At 49.2% G+C, this 26,249-nt stretch overlaps 1 protein-coding gene across 6 annotated transcripts in view; it reads right to left on the bottom strand.

The window, feature by feature from the left end:
• Positions 1-17,494: 17,494 nt before the first annotated feature.
• Positions 17,495-26,249, bottom strand: part of TRAIP (TRAF interacting protein) — a 33,383-nt gene continuing 24,628 nt past the window's right edge. For all 6 annotated transcript variants that reach the window (XM_019497016.2, XM_006267185.4, XM_019497017.2 and 3 more), the window contains 7 exons: positions 26,078-26,167; positions 25,386-25,474; positions 24,345-24,500; positions 24,044-24,092; positions 23,307-23,432; positions 22,708-22,758; positions 17,495-19,856 (listed from right to left, as the gene is read on the bottom strand). In XM_019497016.2, the coding sequence (XP_019352561.1) occupies positions 19,728-19,856; positions 22,708-22,758; positions 23,307-23,432; positions 24,044-24,092; positions 24,345-24,500; positions 25,386-25,474; positions 26,078-26,167 (690 nt within the window). In that variant the 3' untranslated portion in view covers positions 17,495-19,727. The remainder of the gene's footprint in view (positions 19,857-22,707; positions 22,759-23,306; positions 23,433-24,043; positions 24,093-24,344; positions 24,501-25,385; positions 25,475-26,077; positions 26,168-26,249) is intronic.

Genomic DNA, 26,249 nt, shown 5'->3' on the forward strand with positions numbered 1-26,249 from the left:
TGCATCCAACTGGTAAGTCTGCTGTGGGGGGAGAGAAGGGATGGGGGCGGGCTAGATTAATGCCCCCGCAGCAAGGGAGGGATTGGGTCTGGGACCTGGGCTGGGGCAAGTGCTGCCCAGGGAGGGGGTGGGGTGGCTTGCGCTGCTGCGTGCCGCTGGTCCAGGAGCTGCTCATGTGGTAGCTTGTCCAGTGGCTCTCCCCGCTGCTCCCACCTCTGGTCTGGGAGGGCATGGGGTGGGGGCACCTCAGGATCTGCATGGGGTGGGCAGGGCCAGGGCTGTACTGGGCAGAAGGTGCTGGGAGCGGGGCCCATGCCCCCCTGCCGCTTGCCCAGCTGGTGCGAAACTGAGCCACTGTGCTGCCTCCGGACAAGTGGTGCACAGTGGTGGGAGCTGGCCTGGCCTCTCCATGCATCCCAGACCAGCAGTGGTTTCACCCCAACTGGGGGAGCAGCAGGGCATGGCAGGGGGTGTGTACCACCTGAAAACTCATTGCAGCCCCCACATAACCCCCACTCCACTGCCCACCCCACTGCAATCTGGAGGCGCGCACGCCCCGCTTGCCCTGCAGTCACTCGCCCAGCTGGGGTGAAGTTGCTGCTCATCCAGGAGATGTGGGCAGTCTGGGCCAGCTCCTGCCACTGCACATCTCTTGTCCGGAGGTAATGCAGCAGCTCAGTCTCGCACCAGCCCCACACCGGATGAATGAGCGGCAGTGGGGCATAGCCCCCACTCCTAGTGCTTTCCACCTTCTGCCTTCTGCCCAGTGCAGCCCTGCCCACCCCGTGCAGATCCTGGGACACATGCCCCTGCTCCATGCCCTCCTGGACCGGTGGCGGGAGCAGTGGTGAGAGCTAATGGACAAGCCACCACACACGCAACTCCTGGACCAGTGGGGTGCAGGAGCATGAGCTGCCCCAGCATTCCCTGGCCAGTGCTTGCCTCAGCCTGGGTCCCAACCCCAATCCCTCCCTCACTGCAGGGGCATTGATTTGCCCCCCCAAGTCCCTTCCCTCCCCCCACCACAACAGACTTACCAGCTGGACGCAGCTGTGTTGACCATAGTAAAGGAACCAATCCCCCATTTATAACATTGTTCCTATGGGAAAATAGGTTCCAAGTTACGACGTTTAGACTTACAACACAATTGGTTCCTGAAAATTGCATCTTAAGTCTGAGGACTGCCTGTATATCATGGTCTCACTATAGAGACTGAGACATCACCTCTGTATGAAGAACAAGGAAAAATGGATTTATATGCCTGTGTTAACATACAGCTGTTTAAATACTATCTTGGAAATTTGTATTTGTACTTAAATACATGCATCAGCAACAATGAGGAAAATTCTGACTGAGGAACACAAGTAAATTAACAAATACCTTTACAGTAAAAGTAATTCATAGTATTCAGAATACTTACACTTTATACTATCTGTAATCACACTGTGCACTAAATAATTGCTTTCCTAAGAAATTGTATAGCACTTCCTCTTTGAAAGTAGATTGGGAGTCATTAGCACTTACTTATCAGGGTTTTATGTACCATAATCCTGAGGTTTTACTCTGGGTAATGCTCTCAGTAAATTTTTGAGGAGACAGAACCCCTGCCTAGGGCTCATCCTATACTACCTGTTTTGCCAGCAGAACCTTCCTTCTCTGCTGACAAAGTCGCACCACCTCTGCTGCTGTCCAGCAGTCTGTGCAAGGCATATGTAGACAGTCCTGTAGCTGTGCACAGTAGGGCTGTGCAAGGCGTCGGACAGAGCTTCGGATCTAGGGAAGCTTCGGATGCTTTGGGGTCCCAAGCAGCACATCCACATGGAAGAACAAGCCTCGTTTAGCTTCCCGAAGCGGTTCAGAAATGCCTCGGAGATACAGCCGTAGGGTATAATGGGGAAACAATAAAATATTTATAACTTTGTTGTTTTTTGTCCTATTTGGATTAAATTTTCCAGGGTGATAGATTCTTCAGGGTGGATGAAGCCTGCCAAGTTTCATGAAGATTGGTATAGGGGCTTGGGGGAAACAGCACCCCAAATTCTTGAAAGCAAAACTCATGTCACATCTAGGCATTACAATATAGTGGGGTGATAACTGCAGGGGTGGTAGCTCTTACTGAGGCCACAAAGTCTGCCAAGTTTCAAGAAGATAGGTACAGGGGTTTGGGGGGAACTGCCCCTCAAGCTGCAGACAAGCAAAACTCATGCCGTGGGTGCTTGTGGGACTGACTCTGTCTTGGGGAGAGGAGACACTGCAGCAGGCCTGGCTGCTAAGCTGCTGTGTTCCCAGTTACCAATCAATCAGTCATGATTCATTCAGGGACCAGGGACTCAGGGACCAGCTCCATACACAGGACCTAGCTACTACATAATGACTTAACGAGCATCAATCAGCACCTACAAAACCAGGCTAGGGAGAGGAAGGACTCAATACAGACAATCGACTGCCCCAAGACAGACAGTCTTAGCACCAGTTTTGCCCATCAGCAGCTAGGGGTGCAGGGCCCCAGACTCCCCTGCACTGATCTCCTCCACAGCTGGCAGGCGTCACAGCAGGGGCCACCATCCCTGCAGCTGTCACTCCGTTGTGCCTTAGCACATGTAGTGTCACCCATGGCATGAGTTTTGCTTGTCCACAGCTTTAGGGGTAGTTCCCCCCAAGCCCCTGCACCGATCTCCTTGAAACTTGGCAGGCTTTGTGGCCTCAGTAACAGCTATGATCCCTGCAGTTTTCACCCCCCTGTGTATGACACACAGCTGTGACATGAGTTTGGCTTTCAAGAATTTGGGGTACAGTTCCCCCCAAACCCCTGCACCAATCTTCTTGAAACTTAGCAGGTTTCATGCTCTCAGCATAGGCTACCATCTCAGCAAGTTTCATCCAAATCAGACAATAAACAACAAAGTTATAGATATTTCATTGATTCCCCATTATACCCTATGGCCAGATATCCGAGGCAGCTCCAAAGCTTCGGAGCCGCTCTGGCCGCATAGAGGTGGAAACCTGGTCTGGAGCTTCGGATCGGATCGTGGCCATCCGAAGTGGCTGAATCTGAAGCTGGATCGGATCACTGCCGACTCGCACAGGCCTAATGCATAGGTCTGTATGCCTGTGCAGCATGAGCTATGGGCAACAGACAGCACCGTAACTTGAATTAAGCATAAACCGTCCAAGCCATAACCAAATTGCAGGGTAAGTGTGGATGTCAGGTTTGTCCATTTTCAGGGAACCTAAGTCAAAGCTGCGGAAATATGACTGAACAGCAAGCCATGGGCCTGTATCCTAAATACTCTGAATTACTATTGCATCCTAAAACATTAATAACTAATGTGACCAAATGTATTAATAGTTATTTTGCTATGACCAAATGTATTAATAGTTATTTTGCTATAATAAATGTATTTTTGCTAACATGTTCAAATAAATATAGACACAAAGAAGGCCTTGAGGATGGAAAGAGTGAAGCAGTCTTGTCAGGCCACAGAGGCAACAGTTAGTAAATAACTGACCAAGGGCCAAAAGGCAAGCTGTAAAGAAGATAAGAAATCTTTCCTTTTGCTATATCAAAAATATAAATTTCAATTGATTAACAAGCTCTTGATTAAAGTAAAGATTACCAGATGATTAACAGACCACCTAAAAATAAAGAGCCTTAGCTAAGGTGAGTCTTTGAGCCCTTTCCCAGGGCCACTAAACTCTGGTTCCACCCAGCTCCAAAAGTTCCAGTGACAGAAAGAAATGTAAATAAAAGCAATCATAGATCAATTATTAGCATGTCCAGTCAACCATCTATACATATTGGGCCTGGGGCAAGTGAGAAATTGGACCTTTCCTGAAGTTCAGCAGAAAACAAACAACTCAGCAACAGTCCCCAGGAAAGCAGAGACACCTGGCCAGCACGAGGAGCCATCTCAGGTTGGAGGCAGCTCAGACATGCTTCCCCCTGCAGTAATGGGGCCTGGCCCTGTCACACATTTCCAAAAGCTAGAGATGTAGCCCCCTTGCCGGACTTGGCATGGGCTGCTTGCATTTGATCTGTGGCACTCTTGCATCAAGAGCTAGAATCAAATGCCTGGAGAGAAAAGCCACATTGTGGTAATCTTTTTACAGCAATTCCAGTCAAAGTTGGACTGAGCACATGCAGTAAAATCTCAGCTGTTTGTCTTGTGAGGCGGACTATGGAAATGAGGTAGAACATAGTGCCAAAACTACTTAGAAATCCCTCCCTCCCAGCTCTGCCCACAGTTCTGATATGTCCCCATATCTAAAGCTGTGAGCATCTTTACCACTTTTTCATGGAGAAGGAAGTGGAGAACCATGGGAATAGATATTTTCAGAGGGAGAGAGAAAATAGCTATGGGAGCCTAGGTCAGTCTGCAGGCATTTTGTTTTTACCATGTGAGTCACCAAAGTTGATCATCATTTTTGAATGGAAGATAAGGTAGCAGCTTCTGGAAATCGTGATGCTGAAGTTTTTCCAGGAGTCATGATAGCCTGGCAGGGAACAAGGGCAGGGCAGGGAAACTGCAGCTTTAAAAGTTGACATCACCAGGAAGAACCGTAGCAAATGAAGGCTCAGTAGAAGATGAGATACAAGAGGGTAGAACTGAATCATGAAAGCCTTAAATACACAGATCCCCTCTGATTTCCTGTTTAATTTTCCTGAGGGAGACGAGGTGCAACTCTATCCAGCCTTCTACCTAAATATGTAGCCAGAGCAGCCCAGATGTTTCTCCAGAGAACCAGCCGCTCCACTGTACCCTTCATGTCTTATCCTCTACTGCCACCATGTGGTCTTCCCCCTTCTCCCCGATCACCTTCCTCCACTTCATATCCTTCGTATGCTGCATGTGGACAGAGGTGCAGCGAATAACCCACGTCCTGCATCAGTGGAGTAAATTGTTAAACACAATGGCAACTGACACTTCAGCGGCCTGAACTTGTATATCCTGTCTGTGCCCAAAGGCTGTGACTAAGCATCAGGGCTCTAGGCTGTATATATGCATCAAAAGGGACTGTTTGACTCAAGGGAGACTCAGGCAACACAGACACAGGAAAAATGGCTACGCTTGTTTGCTTGGGGGGTGGGATGCAGGAGAGGGGTGAGGAAGGAGAGCCAGTAGCTAGCCCATGGTCATACAAGTGGTCTGGTCCAAGAATTCAAACCAGACACCCTGAGTCTTGGCTTAGTGGCCCAAGCATAAGGCTATTCTCCTTGTCCAAGCTGGAGCAGAATCAGCAATTCAACCAGGTGCTCCACCATCCCGGCTAAGCACCTTATCCATCCCCATCTCTTGTACCTGCAGCCAGGGGAGAAAATAACGACGAGAAAAAGTCGTGGCTGGATCTTCATTTTCTTTCCCGAGGGAAAAAAGCTTCACAGACTTCAATAGAAATAATACCCTAAGGTAGGGGCTGGGGAGAAAGGGGGACAGGGTCAAACATTTAATTCGTGGGCCAGAACCAGCCTGTGGAGACCCTCTATATGGTCTTCCAGATTACTGGCAAGCTACCAGAAGTATCTTCCTTTTTATTTAAAGGAAGTTGAAATTTTCTTGTATCCACATGAGTCCAGGAGGGACTTGCAGTCAAACCACAGTGCATTTAATTCAGCTTGGATGGTGAAAAATCAGGTGCTCAGTGTTTCTGGTTGTCATATACCAGCCCCAGCTGACACTTTCCCTTTGAGGAGTGTGACTCAGTAAAAAAAAATAAAAAATGAAATAAATGTAATTACATTTAATTGAAAAATGAAACTAGTCGCTAGAATTTCATAAACAGAAAAAAGGCCTCTGATATTTCACTAGGAAAACAGCACCTCAGAAACATCCCCTTTACCTTTCAGTCTTTGGCAACAACAACAGCAGCAACAAAATGAGGGGCTGAATTAAATAATCTTATGAGGTCCCTTCTCTTACTTTCCTGTGACTCTATGAGAGGAGCAGTCAAAATATGGCCCGCGGGCTGAATCCAGCTCAACAGACAATTTAATCAAGCCCGTGGGCACCCACTAATTAATTGTACCCCACTCAGCTTGCATGCCTCACTCCCACCCTTGAATGCAGAAGCATGAATGCTGCATGCCCCTGGGAGGCTGGCGAGCTCCCACTGTCAGTGGCAGCAAGCAGTGAGCTCTTGCAGGCAGCCATGGCGCTGTCAGCGGGGGTGGAGGGAGGGGTGGCAAGTACCAACCACCCGTAGACACCGCCAGCAGCAGCAGTGGTGGCTAGCGACGATTTGGGGACTGCTTGCAGACAGCACCAGTGATGTCGGTGGCGAGGGGGTGGGTGGCAAGTGGCAATCGCCCGCAAGCACTGCCAACAGTGTCAGCGGTGCCTTTTTGCAGGGAGTGCACTGCCAAGCTCAGGGGGTGCACATGCACCCCCTACTCATTGCCAATGTGCAGAAGGGCCTGGCCCAGCCAGCATACAGCTTCCAGGCAGGGCTGCTGCTGCCACTGCTGCAGCCACTGGGGGACTTGCTCGGCTTCCCCAGCATTCAGTGGCTCCTCCTCATCTCCCTGCTGCAGCACTCGCTCCAGGCAGCAGGTAGGAAAGTGGCAGGAGTGGAGGGAGCTGCAGTTGAGGCAGGGAGTAGTGGGGGAGCTGCAGCTGGGTGGGGGCAGGGAGCATGGGACTGGAGCTGTCAGAAGTGCAGAGCCTGTGCACGGGGGTAGCGGGAGTATGGAGCTTGGGTGGGCAGGGTGTGGGAGCAAGGGAAGGTGGGGGGGATGTGGGGACTTCTCCCACACTCTCCCCATGGCACAGCTCCCCCTGCTTCCAGCAGCAGCAGGCCCTCCTGGCACTCATGGCCCACACAGGCACTGCTGACCAGTGGTGTGTGGCTCTGGCCAGAGCTGCATATGGCAGCAAGGAGTGCAGTCAGGCCAGCCCGTCTCTATTGCATGGGACTCCCTACGGTGCTTGTGCAGCTCACTCGTGCACCACCAAGGGGAAGCCCTGTGCGATGGAGCTGGCTGCCTTCCTTGCTCCCTGTTTAGTATTGCAGTGACTATAATTGCTTTGATCGCCTATATTGTTATTTTTCTTTTTATGCAATGAAATATTTAACCATTAAGATAAAGTTAGTTTTGTTGTGATCTACTTTTTATAATAATTTGATCAGTCATTATTAGTGTTCTGGAATTAACCATCTTTTTTAAATTTCTTATTGCTTAGCATAAATATATTGGACATATTGGTCTCATGATTTTAGACATATTTGACCTAATGTTCTCACGACTTTAAAACTTAAATTCAGTATAAGGAAAACACCTGTGTAAGGGTTTGTGGCATGTCTGGCATATGTGGAAAGAGGTAATAAAAGAGTGAATGATGTATGTATGTGACAACATGGAGGAAGACAGTCCTCTTGCAGCAGGTGAAAATAGCCTTTTGTGGTTTAACGGTTAAAGGCTGCAGCGATGTCGACTCAGCAGCTAAGGATTACCAAATACTGGATCATGCTTCACCCTGATGGCAGAAGATTGCAAGCAGTGCCACCCACCCCTGAAGACTGCAGATTACAAAACCAGAATATCATGTTTTACCAACGCCAGCCTGCCAACAGGACAAGGAGGATAACCTTCATGTCTGACTCAACAGAATCCATAGGCTTGTATGGACAGCTATCATTATAAAGAACGAACACAAAGACAAGGCTTTGGGTCTTTTCCACCTGCGAGAAGGAGTTTTGGGCATGTCCAACAAGACCTGACACCATCACTCTGGTCAGTCTGGCCAGTCACCAGGCTGACCTGAGCAACTTTAGAACTTGGTAACACCTTAACCTTTGCAGGACTGTCTAGCTATCTGTGTGTGTGTGTGCTTGTCTCTTTTGAATGAATGAATGAATGAATGAATGAGTATGCATGGGAATGAGTGAAGCAAATAAACTTACTGTTCTTTATTCTTTTCATGTTGCATGTTTTATGTTTTATGTTCCAATAAATGTGGCATTGTGCCTTATCCCCTGATAAGATTCTGGCTTGTTTTTAATTCACACTGTACATCCTGTGTGCATAACACCTGCCACCATGTGCAAGTCCCAGGACTCTGCCCGAAATAGTGGGGAGCCCTGCCCTCTGCTTCTGTGGTGGCAGGGAGCAGGAAAGACACCTGGCTGCACTGCGTAGGTCTTCCCCCAAGTGGCGTGTGAGTGCTGGGAGATGCGTGTGTGCCATGGGGAGCCCCATGTGATGGAGGCAGCCCAGCCTGGCCCCACTCCTTGCTGCCATGTGCATCTCTAGCTGGAGCCATGCAAAGCCCCACGCTGCCCCTAGGTTCCCTCACACCCCCAAATCCCACACACCGACACCCGGCCCCTACAACCTCCCCCAACATATACACACACTCCACAGCATACCCTACACCGCCTCCCACACACAACCACACCCTCTCACAAACCACACACACACCCCACAACCACACCCCACACACTCTCTCACACACAATATACAAGAGAAAGAGTTTATTTTTGAGCTATTATGCAATCACCTCTATATACACTACACAAACATTACAAATCATGTAATAAAATTAAAATATGTTATAGTAGGCATTTGACTTTTAGTATATTATTTGGGGGGGTTTTGGGTTCCAAGATAGCAACCCCCCCCTCCCCCCGCCCCAGGAGCATTTCAGGGGCAAAGGGAACGCCTTCCAGTGGCAAAGTCAGGGATTAGGGGCAGGACTTCCAGTTCTAAGATGGTGAGCAAGGGGGCGGGGCACCTGTTAAGGGGTGGGGCTATCCTTGTGGCCCTCCACAGCTCACCAAAACTCATTAAGCGGCCCTCCAGTTGAAATAATTGCCCACCACTGCTCTATGATCTTCCTCCAGCAGCAGACACTGCATTTCCCAGAATGTTGTACACATACATACACATTTACGCACAGTGTGTGTACAAACACATGGCTGCAGGGGAGGGAAGGGATAGGGGACAGAGCATAAAGTGCCCCCCTCCCTCCCTCCCGCTTTAGGTATTGCCCACCCTTCCTTACTCACTGCATTTCTTTGCCAAACTACATCTAGCTCCAGAACCTCTGGCATTGAGGAACTCTTAGGGAATATCTAAACCCAAATAATTCAGCTGTTTCCCTGAATGATGCTGAGGAAAATACACTGGTTTCCTCAAATTAAAAAAAAAAAATGTTGGATTTTTTTTTTAAGCCAGCTGTAGTATCTCTGTGCTTTGAAGCAAGGCTTGAGATTTGGCAGTTGGTCTGCAGGACAGGAACATTGCTATCTAAACTTTGACCATATATAGTCAAGTTTTAGGACTTTGGCTAGTCAATTTGCACGTGACTTCCGTTTTAGCCACTGAAGTCTTTGCACATCCTGTCCTGACTGCCTATGCTCCACTCCCTCCCAGTTACTAGAACTGAGGAGGTTCCACTTCCACTGATCATCATCCAGCCTGAGAACAAAATGTTAAAAAGATGAACTTTGTAATGGTTGCTCTCAGCCAGGTCAGATCTGGGCATCAGACATGTGGGCAGGAAGCCTGTTCCTCCTATATTCTCAGTGGTAGTCCCTTCACAACATATGCAAAGGATGCCAAAACCGGGGTGGGGAGAGGCAGAGGATTGCAAGAGTTTAGTGCAAGTGCAGTTGGAAATTTAAGAAGATTGGGGCTTGCTGGGCAAAGGTCAAAATATACTGGCTGAAGGGATTAGTCAGGAAAAGTAGAATGGAAGGAACAAATATATCTGACAATGAGCTAGAGTGGGTGTGGGATAATTGGGACTAATCAGGTAGAAGGGGCAAGGAGCTGGGGGAGATGAGAGGAGACAGATCAGATGAGGAGTTATGGAAATGGGAAGGGACTTGTCGATGGGAGCACACCTGGGTGTTGAAGAGTGGAGCCTTCTAGTCTCAATCTCTTGCTTCTCCAGGGAGACTAAGATAAGAAGCACAAAGAATAGAAATCGAGACTGAGGAAGCAAAAAAGAACAGGACTGGGATGAGAGAGAGAACACCAGGACACACAAGTTGGAGGGAATAACCTGTGTCTACTAAAATACACTCCCTTCCTGCCAGGATTCCTGGATCTTACCTTTCCTCTGCAGAGTAAGTGTTTGCAAAATTCACTCATGGGGCATGTCCACACATTCAGGCACGTCAAATAGGAGCAGCACAAATTTGAGCTGGGGATTTTTCCTTTACCACACGTGCCCGGACATGCACTTTGGTGTGGGGCAAGTTGTACTACTTGGGGCAAAATAACCCTGCCCAGCTCCCCCTGGGGGGAGCTAGAGGCTGGGGCCAGCACCTGTCCCCCTGCCCCCAAGCCTAGACCAGCCAGCCCACTCACTCAGCCTGTCCCTGGCCCTAGCTCTGGCCCCACCAACACAACCCCCCAGCGGGGGAACTGCAACTATGCACAGGCAGCTGCGGGCAACCCACAGGCATGAGGCCTGGACCCTCAACCACTGGCCCTTCCAGCTTGGGCTGCAGGGCCCCCTTTCCAGTACTCACCCACAGGCATGGGGTGAAGTGCCAACTACCCAAGTGGGAGAACTTGCACTTTGAGACCTGGGTGCAGGCCCTGGCTTGGGTGGTGGGGCCCCCAAGATCATGGCATCCTCCCCCTTTTATGGCAAGGTTTTTTTTTCCTTGCCTTGGAGGCCGCCACACAAAAAGCTGTGGAGAGGAGGCTCATGGTAGAGGGCGAGTACATCCCCCTTGAGCCCCTAGAAGAGCTGGGGACCTGGGTGGTCCTCAGCTCTGTTCCACCCTATATCCCTAATTGGGCCCTGCTCCCCCAGCTCCAAATCCTGGGGAGGGTTATCTCCCTGGTGGTGGCCCTCTTGCTGGGGTGCCGAGACCCCCAGCCCCTGCTACGTGCACTAATTCTGTCACCATGTCATAATCCAGTTGACGGCTGGACCATGGCTGGAAGCTGAGGGGTGCCTGGCGATTCCTTTTCAGGGGGCCTTGGTGAGGGTGTTCTATATGCTGGGGGACCTGAGGTGCTTCTGGTACCATGCCCCAGGGCACTTGTGTCACAAGTGCCCCAGGGGCTGGATGGGGAGTGCATTCGCAGGTCCCACTGGTGTGAGGGGTACCTCTGCCACCAGCACCCCTCCCCCCTCAGGCCACCCTGGTACCCCAGCCACAACACTCAGCCCCCCCATGATCTCAGGGGTCCCTGCCCCCCAACCAAGTTTGGCAGATTCCAAGTTTGGCAGAGTTGGGGAGGGGAGCAGCAGCCAAGGGGAGACAGGGAGCAGGACCCCCCCCTACCCCCAGCTGTAACTGCCCCCCCAACCCTCACCTTCTCCTAATGGAGCCTGTCCGCCTGAAGACTACCCCATGGCTGAGTGGGTGCAGGTCCTCTCTGAGCACAAAGTCAAGAGGAAGGCTTGGGCGCAGCTGGAGCCCTCTGAAGTGGAGAACCTCCCTTCCCTCCCAAGAACACCACATGGTGGGGGGGGAAAGAGCGGCCCAGGTTCCTGGTGCCTCCTCTGCTGTGCCTGACACCCCACCCCTGGGAAAGTTAAAACAGGTGATCCCAGTGGAGGAGGCTTTGGGGCTGCTGGACAGTCCCAAGCAGGAGCCCCTGAAGGAAGCCCCTCACTCTGCTGGCCAGGGCTGATGCAATGGAGGGTCTGGCAGTGGAGCCCTCCCTCTGATGATCTGGGGGAGACAGAGGCCCTGCAGTTCACCCCAGTGAGTCCTGAGGCAGAAGATACCCTTCCCCAGGACCTTGAGGCAGGCACCGATGCCACCCCAGTGCCTGACGGGTCTCCTCCCCACCTCTCCCAGAAAAACCTTACTACCAGCCTGCCCTATGGTCCCACACCAGAGGGGGTCCGGGTGCTGTCCCCTGATCAACAGGCCAATCTTGTCAGGACCCCACACAGACCCCCCAGAGCTCTAGCTCTACCCTGCCATCTTGTGAGGGAGCCTCGCCCCCACGCTTACCAGCACCCCTATCCCGAGGGGCTTTAGAGCTCTCCCAATCCCAACGAGAGTCCAGGGTCTTAGTGGACTGGGGGGGTTCAGACAGTGCCTGAGGAGCCCGCTGAGCTCCAGGACCAGGAGAAGGATGCTCAAGAACTGGCAGACTCTATGGAGCCTACAGACCTCTCAGTCTCGGTGGTCCCCAGGGGGGAGCTACTTGCATTTCTTGACTACGAGTACACCCAGCAGTCCACCAGCAAGGTGCAGCTTGCCTTGGACCACTGGGGAGATTTTGACAATGTCCTCGCCACTGTGAAGGTGCTGGCAAGGGAAGACTAGGGGCCCAAGAGCTGCAATACCTGGGGCATGCAAGGCCCCTGCTGAACCATCTACTTCACTGCCCCTCACCAGCCATGAGGTCATTTAAGATCGCAACCCTGAACGTCCAAGGCTGCAGGAAGGGTTTCTGGAGATGCCAGGTGCTCTCCTTCCTTCAGGAGGGGGCGGTACCCCATGGTATTCTTGCAGGAGACCCTGATGACTCTAGCCAATGAGCCTAACTGGCGGCTGGAGTGGGGAGACAGGGTCTTTTTTAGTGACCTCTCAGCCACCACTTGCGGGGTGGCTACCCCGTTCTCCCCAGGCTTCCAGCCAGAGGTTCTCCAGGACATTGAGGTGGTGCTGGGCTGCCTACTGCACCTCCAGGTCCAAGTGAAGGGGCTGGTCCTGAACCTTCTGAACATGTATACCCCTGCAAAGACCTGGAGTTGGTGGATTTTTTTCCTCCAGGCGGCCAACTACATTGGCACCTTCAACCTTCATGAGTGCCTGATCCTTGGTGGGGACTTCAATGTCACCCTGGACGCGTGAGACCGATCAGGCAGGGAGCAGAACCAGGCTGCCATGGGTGTCCTCGGGGAGATCCTGACAGAATACTCCCTGGTGGACATCTGGCGTGCCTGTCATCTTAATGCCCCCCCCTGCCTTCACCTACATGAGGGTGGGGGAGGAGCAGGCATGCCACTCCTGGTTGGGCCAAATTTATATCTCACTGCCACACTTTACCCAGGCTCACTCCTTTGGTATCCAGCCAACCCCCTTCAGTGATCACCACCTTGTCTGGGCCCAGGCCGTGCTGGGGACCACGCATCTGGGGTTGGCCTACTGGCATTTTAATGCCAGTCCGCTGGAGGACATGGGCTTCAGGGAGGCCTTCCAAGAGTTCTGGCTGGCCTGGAGGGAGCAATGGGCAGCTTTCCCCTCAGTTCGGAGATGTTGGGACATGGGGAAGGTACGTGTCCAGCTTTTTTGCCATGGCTACACTTGGGGGCACAGCCGGCAGAGGGAGGTAGTCCAGGAGCAGCTCAAACAGGAAGTGCTGGAGCTGGAGAGGCACCTGGCCACTGACCCAGCCAACCTGTCCCTCTGTGGAGAGTGTCAAGAGAGTCAGGAAGAGCTCTGCACTCTGGATGACCACCACGCACATGGTGTTTGTCTATTTGCATGTCCAGCTTTTCTGGGAGATGGATCATGGCTCCTGCTTCTTCTATGCCCTGGAGAGGAGGCAGGGGGCCAAGAAGTACATCACCTACCTTCTGGTAGGCAATGGCACCCCTCTCACAGATCCAGATGAGATGTGCCAGTGCACGTGAGCTGTCTACAAAGAGCTCTTCTCCCTGGATGTGACCAATGCCAAAGCCTGCTGGACCCCGTGGCAGGGACTCCCGCAGGTCAGCATGCATGACCGGGACTGGCTGAAGGCTCCTCTCACCCTGTCCAAGTTTTCAGCTGCCCTCCACCTGATGCCTGGCAACAAGGCACTAGGCATTGATGGGCTAACCATGGAGCTCTACCGGGCCTGCTGGGACATCCTCGGCCCAGACTTTGCTGAGGTCTGGGCCAAATCTGAGGGAAGTGGGGAGTTCCCCCTGTTGTGCCAAAGGGCCATACTGACCCTCCTGCTGAAGAAGGGGGGCCCCTGCAACCTGAGGAACTGGCATCCCATGTCCCTCCTCTGCACTGACTGCAAGGTGGCAGCGAAGGTCATCTCACTGCACTTGCAGTCCATGCTGGTGGACACGATCCATCCCAACCAGACATACACAGTGCCCAGATGTTCCATTTTTGACAACCTGTACTTGGTTCAGGACCTCCCAGAGGTGGTGTGTAGGGAGGGCCTGTCTTTCACCCTCCTGTCCCTGGACAAAGAGAAGGCATTTGATAGGGTGGATCACAGGTACCTCACAGGCATGCTACAGGCCTTCGACTTTGGGCCCCACTTTGTGCGGGCTCTCCAGGTGCTGTACACCTCTGCAGAGTGTTTGGTGAAGCTCAACTGTACCCTGATGGAACCCATCCCGTTCAAGTGAGGGATGCATCAAGGCTGCCTGCTGTCAGGCCACCTGTATGCCTTGGTCCTGGAGCCCTTTCTTGTCCGCCTGTGGAGGCAGGTGGTGGGGTTGATGCTCCAGGAGCTGGCGGTGCAGCTGATCCTGTCAGCGTACACTGCCACTGTACTCCTTGCAGTCCAGGACCCGGAGGACCTGGTGCAGGTGGAGGCCTCGGACACTGGATTTGAAGCTGTACTCCTTTAGGAGCACAAAGGGACATGACACCCCATGGCATACTTAAGCCAGAAGTTGGTTTCCCATGAGTGGAACCTGTTGCCTATACAGGAGTGTTAGGCAATCATCTGGGTGCTGAACAAGCGGAGGCCCTATTTGAGGTGACAGCAGTTCACAGTCCTATCAGACCATGCCCCACTTCAATGGCTACAGACAATGCAGAACACCAACACCAAGCTACAAAGATGGGCATGGCAGCTTCAGGAGTGCAACATGACAATGGAACACGTCAAGGGAAGCCAGAATGTGGTAGCAGACTTGCTGTCCAGACACGACTCAGGTTAATAGGCTGGAAAATGCAGAAACACCCCAAAGCGCTCTGACACTTGGACACCCCAACCTTTTCTGTTGTTATAGTTAGCCTTACGTGTTGCTATTTGTTTTTTTCTTTTTAGGTAATGAAGGTAACCTCCCTGAACAAGAAATGCCAGTGCCTACAGCTCTGTAAAGCAATGGGCACTGGCTTTTAAAAGCAAAGGGGTGTGGGGGTGGGGGAGGTGAAGAAATGGCTTCTGTCTGTCCCTGTTTTGCTGTGTGTCTTGTTTGGGCTGTATGCTTTGCTTCCTTCCCCCCCCCCCCCGCCCTTACTGTGTCCAGATCCTTTGTGTTAAGGCTCCCACCAAGAAACCTGTGAGATCAGTTTTGTGACACTGGTCACTCCACCACGGGTTGCTGATGAGTTTTAAAAGGACTGGGCTACATAAGCAGTGTTCAGATGATGCTTGATTCTGGTTGGAACCAGGTGATGAGGTCAGAAAAGTTATTTAGGGGTCAGTTCACCTGGTCTGCAGGGACTTCCTCCAGCAGGCATTCTGGAAACACACACCGAAGCATGGGCCTCCAGAATTCTCTGGATGTATATTTAAGTACTTACCTGAAACTTAGCCAGTAAATTAGGGTTATGCATCTTTAGCCACATGTTAAAAGGCCAACAAGTCCATTCTGTTTTGCTCAAGGCATTTTCTTTAATACTCCTCTGTCTTCTACCCCTCTCCCATTTTTCCCTTCCCTGGTTAATAAAAGCTATGTTACAACACGTCTAGCTGTAAATGCTTTAGGCGGGATGGGGGAAAACAACAGGCCTTTTTGCTCCTAGCAGACCGTGGCTGATTATCCGATTCATCCCTACCTGAAAACTTCCTGGGTGGCTCCAGGCTATAAGGAGCACCCAGAAATACTACCAGAGGGCAAAGCACCCCCAAGGTCTGCAGGGGGTATGTACCTGCACAGAGGCCTAACAGAGACCACAGCCCGGGTGGTGTCGGCGATTACCCCAGGCTTGTGGGTGTGCTCCAGGAAGGGGGTCAGCTGGAGGTAGGCGCCCCAAAAGAAACACATGAAGTGGGGTTTTGGTCAGGCACAGTGAGGTGGGTGGCTCATAGTAGCGCCCCTACTAATCACACCGCAGGGTATTCCATCATCCCTTTTGATGCTTACCTCAAAAGTGGATGGTCTTTTGAAAATGCAAGACCTGGACTTGGTGCAGAAAGTCCTGGGTAACAATCTCTAGTCCATGGGCACATCTACACAAGACACTACTGTGCAGTGGTAACTGCACATTTATTCAGTACTTGATTATACAAGTACTAAATAGATGCACAGTAACCAGAGTTCCTGTTCAGTAGTGCCAGTGAACACCTTTTAGTGACGCTACTGTGTAGTAGTCTAATAATACTGCACAGAAGCATATTAGCACTGTTGGTACTGTGACATGCTACTATGCAGTATTATTTGGCTGCTGTGCAGTTAGTGTCTTGTGTAGATGTGCCCCATGTTATGCAGGAAGATACTACACCAGCTGCCACAAACCATCCTTGTTAGCTTTGCTTGAAGAACAGATCTTAAGGCTAATCAAGTGACTGTACCTGCCAAATGCATGTGGCTAATGCAGGTGAGGAGGCTCAATGATCTGGAAACCAGTAGCAACATGAATCCTGAGATGGGAATAAGGAACCAGCAGCCAAGGCTATTTCCTGCTTTTCTCACTCCTCAGTGATCAACACCTATTCCAGCCTCACTCTTCCAGCTTTGCCCTCTCAGAGGACCAAAGCTATCACCAGGGATCCTAGTTTTTCCACAGGAAAAAAAAAAAGTGGAAAATCTCTATGTAAAACCCATAGAAATCTATGTTTTCTGTGACCTACCAAAAATGCAAGTGTCCCACAGCAAGTGGTGCCATTTCTGCATGGAGGGGAAGCAGGGCAGGGGGGGAAGCAGAAATGGTGCTGCTCACTGCGCTTTTGGTATGTCACAGGAAAACGTGGGTTCTTCAGCAAACAGAACTCTTAAGATCCCTGTACTCACCTACTTTTCCAGGCCTGTGAATGAGACAGAGATACAGGAAGCCAGCACCATCCTCACAGGCAAGGAAACCGACTAAGGGCAGCAGCAGTCTAGAGGGGCAGATAATGAAAAACCTTAGACACCAAGCTCCATCACTAGTGTTAATTAGAGCCAAAGAGGCAGAGGGGAGGTCATTACTTGATATCTTCCATACATGCTATAAAGCAATCTCCATAGCTTTCCAGCATGGATACCATGGACAACATCACATATCCTTAATGTGTCATTTTACCTTCTCCACTTCTCAGTTTCCCTCCGAAGATTGGAGATTAATTCTCAGCAACAGAGCATGCTAATTCTTACAGTATGTGCTACAGAAACACTTTGTTTCTTGGTATTTTCCCTCATCAGCCCCCCTCTCTGTACACCACAAACAGCACAGGAAGGAATTGCCAGGTGGGATCAAACCAGTACCCCACCCAGTGCAGGGTCCCATTTCTAAATAGCCCCAGATACCTCAGAGGAAGGTGAAAGTATTGTGTGCACTTCCAAATGTAGTAACTCCCTTCTGACACCACTTGAGCTAGTTTCCCAACACCTGTATTGTAGTTAAAGGGTGTGAACCCTTCTCTGAGAAGATGCATCAAAAGCAGTCACTTCAGTTAAACAGCGAAACAAATAGGTATTTTAACACAACATTTATTTCACAAAGTTCTCAGAAAGACTCAAACAGAGGTGTCCATTATGTACCATCTATAAACAGATATTGCTACAGGGAGCTACTGTTAAATTTGGTCTATCTGGTGACACAAATTAAACAAACATTCTTGTTTCCATATAAGCATGTTCAATCTGTCCAGCCAGCCCCGTACCAATTTATTATGTACAGTATTTAGAGATGACTCCATTGTATCTGAGTCAAACCCAGAATAGAGCCTTAAATTTTGTCCCAGGGCTAGTTAGGAAACCTGATAGCTCAGACAGTTTACTGCCAAAGAGGCAGGGTAGAAAGACCTCACTAACAGTCAGCAGCTGTCTAATACCTTCTCAGGATAGACAAAAATAAGTTTTCTTTTTATTTTTTTTCCACTGAACACCTGCATTTTTGTCTGAACGGAGGCAGTCTGAAGGGCAGGGAGAGCTAATAACAATTAAAAACTACAAAAAAGTTCAAGTTTCAAACCAAAGTTAGACAAGAGTCCTTTAAAATTCACACTAGCCTCCAGCTCAGTAAGAACCTGGGAGGGACTTGAAGCTCTCTCTATTTAGGAAAATGAATGTCTCCCAAGACTGGAATTATCCATGTGCTACCCTGTGAACGTCTGAGTCCCAATAAAAGCACCCCCACAAGGCTCCCCCTACTCTACACAGGCTCATTACATAACACCCCTTAATCAAACTGCTGGTGCATGTTTGGTAGCAATCTGAAGAAAAGAAGATACATAGTCAGGCAGCAATCCCTCAGCCACTTTCAAGCCTGTAGATCAGGTACTGCTTTGTTCTTTGGGTGGACACCAGGACCCAAGCACCCAACAGAACGAGATGAAGATGGTAACACATGGGTGGCCTGTCAGACTCCAACCTTGTGGAACTACTTGGGCATAAACAAGTCTCCTATTAGGTTAGGTCCCTAGTCATGATGGAAGAGAGAAGACAAGTGCAACTATCTGGCAGAAGCATCTCCACTGCTTAAAATAAGAAACCTGGGATTACAGGCATCTACTCTCATCTCACTGAAAACCAAAAATAAAAGGCCTAATCCATGCAAATCCCTTTGTTTCAATGGAGTTTACATGAAGCCTGGATCCAGCCCATGTCTCTGCATTGGAAAAGGCTTGCTAAGCTACCCCAGTATGTGGGACAACTGGGATTGAAATGTAGATCCTTCTCTCCTCCCTCCAGCACAGGGAGCTGCCCCTAAAGTGCTGTCGAGGATGTTTCTGTTTAATAGATCTTGGATGCTATACTACCACCTTTAGGCTCAAGTTGGTTCCGAAACACAGCTGGAGTACCATCACCTCCAGAAGCTTGGTGTTGCTGTGAGTAAAGCCTTGGAGAAGACCAAGAGCAAGTTCTTTGTTTAGTATGCGTTGGGAGAAACAGAGCTATGGAAGACAAAAGCTCAACCAATCAACAGACAATGGATGCTGGAGGAAGGCAATCTACAACAGAAAACATCACCACCATCTGCTTCTCCTGCCACTATAGCAGGAGAAGCAGCTGCCCATGGAGCCAGTGGAATTATGGGGATTGAATCACAGACTCCTCAACATGCGTCTTTTGCTTCTAGATCATACCTGCAAAGACCAATACTCAGAGAGCAAAGAATCTCAGAAATCTCTTTATGCATCAATCTGCAGGAAGAAAAGGGCAGGTTTGAAGGGTACACCAGAAACTCTCAGCTGCAGGGCTGTTTTCCACACTAAGATCAGTCTGTGGTGGGGGACTGGGTGTCAGGACATTGACTCTGATGTTCCACCTACACTCTTAGCCTTCTCTATATCTGCTCTATCCCAAGCAGTTACTGGATTTCTTAGTAGATAGAACTGGATGAAACAAACCAAAAAGGGAGTCATGGGCTGTGTGCACCTCTCTCCCACCCAGAAACCCCCCCAGTGCTTGAGCAACAGCAGATGACCTTTCACATTAAACTTCTTTCATCTTGAGATTGACTGCTTCATGTCAGTACTCTCCTTTGCCCAGAAAGGCTGGCAGCTCAGAGTAGGTCCTGCCTCAACATTCTGCTTCAGCCTGGGTTTTCTAGAATGAACTGCAAAACAAGAAATTGCTGTATCCCCTTGCAAAGGGCTCTGAATGGCACCATGCATCTGCTGTGGTACTGTGGTTCTCTGGAGGTTTCTGAGCCCAGAGGCTTCTGGCTACTCATGCAGGAGTATCCATACGAGTTCTTGAGGTTTACTGAAGGAAGCTGTCCAACTTGGCCTGGTTAGAGCCAGAGGAAGCAGTTGCAATCACGTATGCTGGCCTGGAGACATTTCTTTTCCTGTTCTTTCCAGGTAATGGACGGATCTCTGTTGGGTTTGTCTGAGGGGATAAAACTATCAAGGAAAATGAGTCTGATGATCTGGCTGTACAAAGGGGAGATTTATCATGAGTGCCAGGTAACTGAAAGTGTGCAGGGTTCTGAACACTCAGAGTGGAAGAGGCGACTCACCTTACAGTAGCCAGCATTCTGTGAGATGAGTAGCCCGCCTATTTACTCTTCTGCTGGTGGCTGCCTGTCCAGCATGCTTGAGCTAGAGAGCATTTTAGTCAGCAGTGCCCACATGCATCTTCACATTACGGGCTTCTAGTTGAGGGTAGAAAGAAAGCGCAGAACTGTCTGACTACACCTCAGTGCCTTCACCATTGCCCATGGCCAGAAGGATGGCATATGCCTGAAGAGACGTGGCTTTTATTGTTTGTAAATAGCATCTCCAGCAGAATTAGCACACTTTTAAGGATATGCTGGCTGGTTTCTAACTGGGATGTTTTAATTTAATTTCTATACTGGATGCCAGAATGCATGACCGTGGCAACACTGCAAGATGGGTAATTTAATCTATCACACTGATGGATGATGGACGTCTAATACATTAGTATGCTTTGGTTAAGGTCATGCTTGATTCCTGAGCGTATTTATAGATCTTTTCCTAAAAGGATTCAATGCCTTATGAAGTCTAAGAGTGAGGACTTTTCTCTTGGAGCTACCTCTGCACCCTGAGTCTGATCCAGGTTTCTTTGCTCAGAAAACCACAGGTAGTCAAAAAAAAAACAGCTGCAAGAGCTGATGTGATGCCAGCTGATGTACATGGCAGGGCACTGTCAGTGAGAGCTAAGGGCAGGTCTCAGAAGCATGAGGCTGCTAAGAAGACATCTCTCAACTCCTGGTTTGACTGCACGACCTTGAGGCCTGCCGAGGTCAATGGTGCAAAATGAGGAAGCACTCAATGGGAGCATCTACATGTGCTATTAGCACCCAGCAATAAACTCTGGCGCATACTGTGCTGGAGTTTATTGCTCTCGGGCAGGCCATTTGAATGTGTGCCTGGGACCACAACATGTTGAGCCAGGTCAGAGCAGCCCTGGCTGGCAAGGGGCCCAGACTCAGCTGGCCCAGGACTGAGGATCCAAGCTGTAGTCCTTACCAAAGAAAAGGAACATTTTGCTTGCCCCATCTTGTATGCCAGTAATGCAGGGGCAGGGCAACATTGAAACATAGGCAACATTTAAACTTCAGTCTCAGATGCATTCTAATCTTGGTACCAAAAGAAAAGAAAATATAGGGAGGTAGCTAGTATCACCTCACTACTATGTCAACTGATATTGGCAGACTATTTACAGACAATATAAGCAATAGCTCAGGGCAGCAAGCTCCCACTGTAACCAGGGGCAGTGAGAAAAAACTGGTGTGGCCAAGTAGCTCTAGTCACTACCAGCACACAGATGTAAAGTTTCTATTCCCCCTCTATGGTAACAGCTGACTAAAAAGCTCTACAGCTTAGGTATACTGCCCATGTATACATTAACAGCAGAATACATATACAGACTATTCTTTAAAAGGCATTAAGGTTACCTGAATGATGGTCCAAAGGTTACCTGCCAATCACTGCTATGTAGCGATCAGATAGCTATCCTGTTTCCAATTCCCCATCCCTTTTGGATGGCATGATTTCCCTCTCAAAATAAATTAAAAAACAAAAAAAGCATTAGGCCCTGGGTCCAAGAAGCCATAAGCCCTTCAACAGCTGTGCATCTGAGCCACTAGTCTTCCACACAAGCACCTATCATACAAATTGATCTGCTGTCCCACCCAAGGCATGGCAGCAAGAGATAACACTACAACAGCTTCAACTAGATATATTGATGCGTTTGATGCAGTGTTCTGCTCTCCCAACTAGGCCATATTTTGCAGTTTGGTTTAACCCTGTGCAAAGAAAACAGGATTTGCTGAAATGCTATATCTACCTGAATCCAAGACAGACCTGAATTTCAGACACCCCCCCAATAATTACATTTTGTAAATAAAAAAAATTATAAGTCTGTTACAATTTTCCATGTACAGAATCTTATTATTGGAAGGTCATCCTAAGTTCACTTCCCCCCTCCCCACAACTGCTAAGCAAGGAAAGCAGCAGCAGGGAGACATGGCTGGGAGGCAAGCAACTACATTTCCCAACCATTTGTCCCGCCTACCCCCAGCTCATGCCTTCACCCCTTGCCACCTGCCACCTTACATGGTGGTGCCCCTCCTTCCTGCTTGCCACAGCCTCTGATCCTACCCTACTTACTATCAGGCACTGCTCTGGATCCTCTCCCTCCCAGAGCACAGAGTACATGGAAGCTCTGGCTGCAGCACAGCTACATAAGCAGTGGTAGCAGCAGCTCTGGTGTCCCAGGAAGATGTTGTGTGACCAGGCTGGGAGCCAGAGCTTCCTTGTACTCTGATCCCTGTAAGGGAATGGAGCCAGAGCTGTGCAGGACAGTGGGTGGTGGTGTGGTGGCTGGGGGTAGGAAAAAGAGGGGACAGAGACTACAGGGGGCAGGCAGGCAGCTGACTCTGGCCCTAACTTGGGTTTAGGCATGGAGCTGGCACTGCAGCAGCTGCCAACCCCTCCTCTGCCTTTACTCAAATCAAAAGACAGGGGGCCTCCTGTCCCATCATGTTGAATGCTGGGGGGTGGCGGCTCATCTTGGATTCAGATAAGTATGGTAGGTCTCCTCTGAACAAAAAACTTTTAACAAAGTCAAAACAAACATGTTTCCTCTTAACAGTTTCCAGCCTCCTTGTCTATATGGAGCACTGAATTGCTCAACCTAAACCTAGCCACACCAGATTGAGAGAGAACCTGTTTTTCTTCAGTCCACTGTTAACTTCATATTGGTGAAAGGATACAGGCTGTATAAACTTTGTTCTGCCTCCTAAGCCATCGTACCCCATTCTCACCTAGAGGAAAAAGGAAGAAATCTTTACTGCCAACCCAAAGCCCACATGCAGAATGCTTTGAGGCAAAATGGGTTTGTGACTTTGGGTGACATCAGTGGAGCCAGATTTAGAGGAACAGCTGATCATTCACTTTAAAAACAAAACAAACACAGACCTCTGCGAGACAAGTCTCCAATTAAATGCCCAAAGTCACTAGGGCCTATTAAAAGTCTTGATAATCTCCTGAAGGAAGGTGATCTACCTTACACAAGGGAAGCTTGTCTACTAAGACCTCAATATCTGGAGTCAAGCCCAATCACTGAAAGATATGGAGGAAGATACCCAAAGCTCCATGGAGTAAGGGTGGAAACAATCTTACTGAACGTGTATGACTAGCTTCGTAGCAAAGGATGGACAGTGCCAGAGGGGAAACGGGTTTCCAGAACAGAGAAAGGTGTCAGGGTAAAGCTTATTTCATTCCTTGTCCCTCACTGGGACAAGAATAAATTGTGCTAACTCTTAAAGAATTCAAATTGCTGGAGGATTTGGGGAGGGCAGTTCATACTCACGGTGCCTATGTTTTTGTGCAACCCCAATGAGCTGCTACCAGATGGCTTCCTGGAAAGAACAGAGTTCCTAATAAATGCTGGCAGAAGTCCTTTCAGAAGGTCATCATCTGGGTCGTCTTTCTTGATCTGTTCCATTAAAAAGAGAAAAGATTGAATGACCAGATTTACTTGCTGAATTTTGTTTAGACAGGTAACACTGTGTAAGACAGTGGCCAGGGAAGCTGAACATGTCCTCTGGCAGCTGCAGCTGTGGCCCCGCCTGGAAGCTGTGTGCTGGCCAGGGCTGGGGCCCTCCCACACATGAAGGTGGGAGCAAAGTATGAGGGCTGAGCAGGATACAATCAACTGGTGGGCACCCACAGGCTGGATGAAAAATCACCTGATTGGCCAGATTCGGCCCATGGGCCATATTTTGCCAACCCCTGGGTTATACTAATAACATTGGCTTGGTGCTTACACTGCAGTGTCCCAAAACTCTGCAGAACAAATAATCAACAGGCACCCACGAAGGCCAGAAAGTCCCTGACACATGGACAATGGCAAATGAGCCCCTGTACAAGTCCAACCAACACACCTTGGAGCACATGTTACAATACTAAGATCTGATCAAAGTGGGTCAGTTGTCAGATGATCGATTTCCTGAGGGAATGGGATGCCAATTTCTTAAGCCTATTAAAAGTAGGAAGATCAGGAGAATAAGAAGCAACAGAATGGAGTTCAATAATTGGCTACTTTACCTCTGCTGCTTCCTTCAGAATTTTTTTGGCAAGGTTCACCATAGGAGGCCTGTAAGAAACCAGATCAGTGAGTCAGCAGACCTCTATCCTCATTTCATTGCTGCAGGGAAGCACTGCAGCCACAGGTCAGCAAGAAGAGAGCTGATGTTACATGAAAGGTCAAATAATCAAGGTCTAAATGTCCCTTAATGCAATGACTTAAAACATCTGGAGATCAGCCCAGTGCTCAGGCAGATGTGGGAGGGTCATAGGGATGCAAACATTTATCCCATCTATGGCCAGAGGAAGGGAAAAAACTCACTGCTTTTTATCTAGCTTAAGTCTTTTCGCAGGGGTGGTGGTAGATTTGTGAAGCTGGTGGTCAGGTGTCTCTACATCAAATGTGGCATCCAGATCAATCTCATCACTGCAGGCAGGATGGTGGAGTTTGGGTTTCAGCAATTTCACAGGAGCAGGGCTACAACAGCATTTCAAAGATACATTAGTAACAGGCACAATGTTACATACTGTCTGGTAGACAGTGAAGACAACTCAGTATCTCAAGATATATACTTATTAATAGCAATGATAAAAACAGACTTGTACTGGTGCCAGAAAACCCCAGGCAAGAGGAGAGTTTCATTGTACAGGGTGCTGTACAAGCTCAGAAAGAAAACACCGGCAAGCCAGTGTTCACTGCTGCACAGATCCACACATTCATAAGCTCTTGCCCCCTTCCAGTATAAAGCACTCTGGTTAAATAGATGTTGATATCGACTTCCAGTAACAACCACAACATCCTAGGGACTTCCCAAACACAGAAAACCCCTTCCTGAGCCGACTTGACCACAAGACTGGAAGAGGCCTAGCATGTTGCTCTTCAATCTAAACCACCCATCTTGCTATCCAGGGTTCTGAGGTTAGTGTTTGCACAGTACACTGATTTCTTGAGTGGAAGGTGCTTAAGCCCTTTTTCCCTCCCAGCACCACTGCATCATGCTAAATCCAACCAGCTAAGAGCTCCCACTAGGCCTAGCTTTTACCCAGCAACTTTCCATGATGCACCAAGAATATCAGCTCTAGATAGCAAAGCAAAGGTGAGCAGAACCCCTGTTTTCATATCAAACCATTATCAATGAGAAGGGAGGAAAGAGAGTATCATACACAAACCAGAAAGGTTAAGCTACTGTGGTGTCTGCCACGCTTCACCATTTGCTACAGGCTTTCTGCTGCTTCCTACCCTTTATTTTCCCCATTGTCCATTAGACTGTACATTCTTAGGAGCTTGAATCTCATCCTCATCCTTGCCTGCAGAGCAGTAACAGCACTACACACCACACTGATTCTCATACACTTCTCTAACCTTTCCAAGACTAGTCGGCTGAGTGTCTCGTTGGCTACAGATGGCACCTTCAGGGTCTCCTGCAGGATTTCAATCTTCTTCTTCAAACTCTTCAGAGAGAAAAAAAACAACAGAGAACCAATAAGACAAATGGTAACCTTATAACAGAGATGAAGTTTGCACCCTACTTCCCCTTTCTCAGGAGAGAACACAAGCTGAAACACAGGGAGAGATAGAGTCAAGAGATAAGAACATGTGAGAATACCCTACTTGAAAGGTAGCTACAGAGAGGAGGCACTAGACTGTTCCCAGTGATGGCAGAGAACAGAACAAGGAACAATGGTCTCAAATTGCAGCAAGGGAAACTTAGGTTAGATATTAGGAAAAGCTCTCTCATTATGCAGGTAGTAAAGCAGTGGAACAGGCTACACACAGAGGCTGTTGAATCTCTATCCTTGGAGGTTTTAAAGACCCAAGTAGACAAAGCCTTGTATGGGATGATCTAGTTGGGGATGATCCTGCTTTAAGCAGGGGGTTGGACTAGATGACCTCCTGAGGTCCCTTTCAACCATAACTGTCTATGATTCTATGAGGGATGAGCAGGATAGCCTGTAAGCTAGTACCTAGCTAGCAGGTGGCCCAAAGTCCTGGCTCTGCTGCTCTAGACCATGGACTGCTACCAAATCTTGAAGGCTTAGAAGTGAAGGTCTCACCCTGATCTCCTTGTCTGCATTCCTCAGATCTTTTTCGGTATTTTTTAACTCCTCCTTCGTCTTCTCCAACTCCAGTACAGTTCTCTGTAGCTGCAGAATAATAGCAATTCAGCCATTCCAATTATACACCACGGTGCAATGCTAGACAGTGATCCCAGCTATCCTGGCAGTA

This window comes from Alligator mississippiensis, chromosome 12 (genome assembly GCF_030867095.1).
Source record: "Alligator mississippiensis isolate rAllMis1 chromosome 12, rAllMis1, whole genome shotgun sequence".
Lineage (NCBI taxonomy): Eukaryota > Metazoa > Chordata > Crocodylia > Alligatoridae > Alligator > Alligator mississippiensis.